Below are 4,917 nucleotides of genomic sequence, written 5' to 3'. Positions count from 1 at the left end.
TCTTGCATAGAAAATTATAAACATACAAAAATTTAACTAATGTTGCAAATACTTGTGCATATTATAAACTTTAAGAACTTTCAATAAAATATGTTCATAACAAAAAGTCAAAGGTTAACAAAATTACAATTAAACAAATAAAAAATCTACTTCAATTTAAAGCTTTAAAAGGAAATTATCTAATTACTTGGTCAGTTATAAAGTAATAAATAAAATCAAAATCGTGTAATGCTCAAATTTAGAAACTGAATTTCTGAACTTTCTGGCAATAGCCAAAGTAGAGTAAATTAATTAACCTATAGGCAAAATATTAAGTCCAGCTGCGACTAACAAATCCGCATAAAAGATTCAAATGCTTTAAGAAAACAACAAATGTGTTTCTTTCAAACAAATTTACAGTTGATTGAATAAGATTTAATTATATGCATGCGTTTGAGTTAAAAAGCAAGAGCCGCCGCCTTATGACAGTTTCATTCAGAGAAAAAGAATCTTTTTGCACTGGTGTAGGTGCATTTAAGTCTGGGTCTGGGTCTGCGTCTGGGTCGGATTGGATGGGATCGGAGTCGGAGTCGGGGTGCTAAGACGACAACAATTGTATCTTTGTATCTTATGCTGAGTTGAAACGCGCGCGCGTTGCACAGCTGGTGGCAAAGGATAACTAACGAAAGGATTTGCAACACCTTTGGCTGCTGCAAGATTGTCGCAATATGAAAGCAATGCTCAAAGATCTAGTTAAGGATAAGCACATGAATGAAATACAAAATGCTGCAAGGATTGACAGACAGTCAGACAGACAGACTTGCCACACGCAAACAAATGCAACAACTATTTGCATTTGCATTTGCATTTGCTATTGTGTTTACATTTTACCTGCGCTTATGCTAATGAGACAGGTAGACTCAGCTCTCAGCTCAGCTCAGCTCAGGCTCGTAAATCATACGGGGCGTAGTTAAACCTTTCGACACTTAATTAATACGGAAACACCTGAGACTTAACGCTAAGCCCAGCATCACATGCTGACAAACAAATTGAAAATGTAATGCATATTGGGAAGGAAGGGGGATTGAAAATAGTAATGAACATAACAAATTATTATTTAAAATATAAATTTGACTATTAAGTTTTCATGTAGTTCATATAGAGGGGGGTATAACAAATTAAAATTAGTTTAGTAAGAATTGCAATTAAATATTAATAGATATTAGTATATGCCCATACCCATGTTAGAAATTATTTATTCAAAGTACAAAATATGAATCAACTACAAAAAAAAGAAAGAAAGAAGAGAAAATCAAATGTTAAATCGAGTTGGAAATTAGAGATTAGCGATAGGTCTGCGGGCATCAAAGTCTATGTCTAACTGCATTTCATAGTTTCTTGATTTTCTGTATTATAGCAATCAGCTTGCGACGCAGCTCTTGATTATAGACATGCTTTAGCTCTGGCAGATCTAAATCCGAATCTGATGTTACCTCCGAGCTGCACTCCTTGCTGGCCTCCTTTCTGGGCTCCACCCTGGGCGCTACCTCGGCAACTGGCACGGACTTTGGCTTAACTGGCGCTGGCTTTGGCTTTGGTGGCTGCAACTCTCTGGCCACACGCCTCATGGCCTTGCGCTCCAGCTTGCTCAGCTTGGCGGGTCGTTGCTTCGACTGATTGGGCAGACTATTGTTATTGCCAAACGGCTGTATGATCTCCGGCTCCTGCACGGGCGTGCTCAGCAGCAAGTTGTCGATTTTATTTTTCTTAGCTTTGGGCTTTGGTTTGGCGGCCAAGGCTTTGGGTTGCTCCTGAGCGAGTTTCGATTTTGATTTGCTGGCCTTGGATTCTTTGCTGCGTTGCTTGGCAGCTTTAGGCACAACAACAACAACAACTTCAGGCACATCCTCTGGCTTCGGCTGCTCCAAAGCTGGCAATTGCTCCAAAGCCTGCGACTGCTCTGGCACTGGCTCTGGTTTTGGAGTTGGCGATGGCGCTGGCTCTGCTGGCTTCTCTTTATTTTTAGCTGCAGCGGGCTCTGACTTGTCTTCCTCTTTAGCTGCAGTCTCAATGGGCGGCGAGCGTGGACTTGGCTGGAAGCGTGGACTTGCCGGCAAGCGCGGACTTGTCTGGCAGCGAGGACTTGTCTGCAAGCGAGGACTTGCCTGCTGCTTGACTGTCTTTGGCTTTGGCTTTGGCTTTGGTCTCTGGCGCTTGACGCGCTCCTGTAGTATCAGCTTGGTCAGGGTGCTCTCCTGCTTGCTCTCCGTGCTCTGCTTGCTGGCGCTGCTGGCAGTGAACTCATAGCTTATAATCTTGCCCAGCTGAGTGCACTGCGGCTTGATGATGGCAGTCATTGGTGCTGGCAGACTCTGATTGCTGATGGTGACAAACTCCTGGCGCACAATGCGTGGGGATGCATGAAACTCGCGTGACAAAATGCGATCGGACTTGACAGCAGCTGGCAGCAGCTCCTTGTTGCCACTAGTGTCTGTAGCCGGGGTTGGAGCTACTTGTGCTTTGGGCTTGAGCGGCGTTGCTGGTGCGCTCTTGGCGCTTGCTGCATAGAGAATTAATTAGTTGGGAATCTATAGAGCTGCAGCTAATGCACTTACTATCGTTAAAGTAAACTTTCTGTTGATTCAGCTGTGCAACGCGACGCGGTGCACGAAAGTGTGACAGCAAGCTCGATGGCTTGGACTGCTCCGACTCCGAGTCCGGCTTGAGCTTGGGCAGCTCCCACTCAGCCTGAGGCTTGTACTCCACCCACTGCGCCCTTGGCTCTGCCCAATCAGCCTGTGGCTCTGCCCATTGCCAATCAGCCTGACGCTTGGGCTGCTGCTCCCACTCGTGCTTGGGCAGCTCCACAGCCACCTGCGGCTAAAGTTGCGCACTTGACTCAATTCTGTTAACCACAATCAAATCAATGCAAATACTTACACTTATCTTGGTTATAGCACCCAAGGCTGCTTGCGGAATTGTTGTCGCCTCGGCTGGCAGCAGCTGTGGCGCAGTCTCTGGTGTTGGCGTCGATGCAGCTATGGGCTGCAGCTCAAATGCAATTGTTGCATCTATGGGCTGTGGCTCAAATGCATTTAATGCAGCTACAGGCGGCGGCTCATATGGCTCCGGCTCAAGCTGTGGCGCTTCAGCTGCTGGCGGCTCTGCGGCTGCTGCAGGCGGCGGCGGCGTTTTGGCCGCTGCTGGTCTCTAAGGCGCAGTTATTAGCATTAGCATTGATTTTCCTATACAGCCAACTTACCTCAAATGGCTGCATGCCAAAGGGCGGACGATTGGGCAGCTCCCAGCGCGGCGGCGACTGCTGTTGCGGCACATCGTCCACCAGACGCTGATTGATGAGCACCACAGGCGTATGCTGACCCACAGGCTGATTGCTCTCGGCATTGCGCTGCTTGCAAACGGTGACGACCAGATTGCAGCCAGATTTGGCTACATACAGCTCCACAGCCTCGCTAATGTCAATCTCAATGATTTCATAGCTGCGCCCATCCGCATTGGATTTGCTGTTGGTGCGTGTTGGCTCCACAATATGCCGGCGATACGGCAGCTGAGGCGGCGGCGACGGCGTTGGTGGCTTCGCTGCATACGTGGCAAAGTCATCGCGCCCACTGTACGGGCAGTTGCAATCAGCTGGAAGCGGTTGATAGCTTGGTGGCGCCACCATAGCTGCGCCAGGTGGCAGCACTTGCGCTGCATATGGCTGATAGACATAATTACCCAAAGCGTCGAGCACGTGCAGCGCAGGCGGCGGCGGCAGCCTCATTTCCTGCACTGGAGCAGGACTGTAGACATCCCAGTTGTACCAAGTGCCGTTGTAATAGAAGCCAGTGACGCCATTCGATGCTTGTATGGCCACTGGGCCATGCTCGGACGCACTCGGGGTAATGTAGGCGGTGACGCTGCCAAAACCGGCTTGCTGATAATTTTGCATACTATCTGCCATTATGCGTGCCACACACACACACACACAGTTACAATGTTGCAAGCAAGTTGAAAAGTTGTTAATTTGTGGGAAAAAAAAACGTAGTAATAAAATTTATACGAAATTTCTGGAAAGCTACTTGTAGTTTGACACTGAATTCGATGATAAAATGGCCGCAGCAACGTTTTACAACACTGACAGTCTGACAGCATTGCCAAGCTAGCTGCGCATGCACGCTAAAGAAAATGAGCGCAAAAGAGAATTGCAGACACAACTATCAATTGGAATAAGCTCTAAGGCCAAACGGGGCCATTGGGAGGCCACCCTGCTCCGTCTATTTGTTGTGCTTGCAACAATAATAAACGCCTTGGTCATAGAGGGCAACGCTTAGTGCCGCCATTTGCATATTTAATTGCCAAGAAAATTATCAAAAGAAAATGATACAAAAAGAAAATCAAATTTTCACGTGAAAATCAACCCAAAATAATGCTTTTGGCCGTGAAAATGCACGCGGCCGCAGCCACGGCCACGGCCACGACGGACGCTTTGTTATTGTCTACGGCGTATAAGCAAAGGTGGAGGGTTCATCACCCGACTTGTTGTTGCTCATAAATCTTCGACCGCAAAGACGCTGCTGCTGCCAAAGGGGTAAGTGAATATGCAAATTATGCCAAAATACTTACGCGCATATTCCCAAACGGGCTGCACATCAATGTCAGTGGCGAAGGAGGGAGAGACGCAGACGCAGCTCGCATGGTTTGTCAAACGTTTGACAGCCAGCGAGCAGGCCCAGAGTAGCGTGATCAGGTTCCAAGCGACGCGGCTGCTGCAATTAAATTTGAATAAAATGTTAAGTTTATTGAGTATTACCAGGCAAATGGCAGCGTTTGTAACCCTTTTTTTCTACCCCTCCCCCTAGCTGCCTCTAACGCTTTTGATGTCTGCTGACATTTCGCCTTAAAGTTGGTGTAATTGATTAGCCAGCGGGCCACAGA

The 4,917-nt window shown here is 47.2% G+C and overlaps 1 protein-coding gene across 2 annotated transcripts; it reads right to left on the bottom strand.

The window, feature by feature from the left end:
* Window positions 1-1,250: 1,250 nt before the first annotated feature.
* LOC108605652 (titin) lies at window positions 1,251-4,007 on the bottom strand. 2 transcript variants are annotated; one of them, XM_017995438.1, is made up of 4 exons: window positions 3,242-4,007; window positions 2,920-3,189; window positions 2,595-2,853; window positions 1,251-2,539 (listed from the first exon to the last, which is right to left on the bottom strand). In XM_017995438.1, the coding sequence occupies exons 1-4, from the start codon at window positions 3,941-3,943 to the stop codon at window positions 1,368-1,370; spliced, it is 2,403 nt and encodes an 800-aa protein (XP_017850927.1). In that variant the 5' UTR covers window positions 3,944-4,007; the 3' UTR covers window positions 1,251-1,367. The 2 variants fall into 2 exon arrangements, with proteins under 2 accessions (XP_017850927.1, XP_017850926.1); XM_017995437.1 differs by having other exon boundaries at window positions 1,252-2,539; window positions 2,595-2,859.
* Between the last annotated feature and the right edge of the window lie 910 nt (window positions 4,008-4,917).

The sequence above is a fragment of the Drosophila busckii genome, chromosome X (assembly GCF_011750605.1).
Source record: "Drosophila busckii strain San Diego stock center, stock number 13000-0081.31 chromosome X, ASM1175060v1, whole genome shotgun sequence".
NCBI classification, from domain to species: Eukaryota; Metazoa; Arthropoda; class Insecta; order Diptera; family Drosophilidae; genus Drosophila; species Drosophila busckii.
This window is presented reverse-complemented; position numbering and strand designations above follow the sequence as displayed.

Bases quoted from the DNA above. Each gene is read 5' to 3' on its own strand.
- LOC108605652 (XM_017995437.1), bottom strand. From the start codon at position 3,943: ATGGCAGATAGTATGCAAAATTATCAGCAAGCCGGTTTTGGCAGCGTC. The intron at 2,860-2,919 runs GTAAGTATTTGC...GCGCAACTTTAG, and splicing joins GTGCTATAACCAAGATAAGT to CCGCAGGTGGCTGTGGAGCT. The intron at 2,540-2,594 runs GTAAGTGCATTA...TTCTCTATGCAG, and splicing joins GAAAGTTTACTTTAACGATA to CAAGCGCCAAGAGCGCACCA.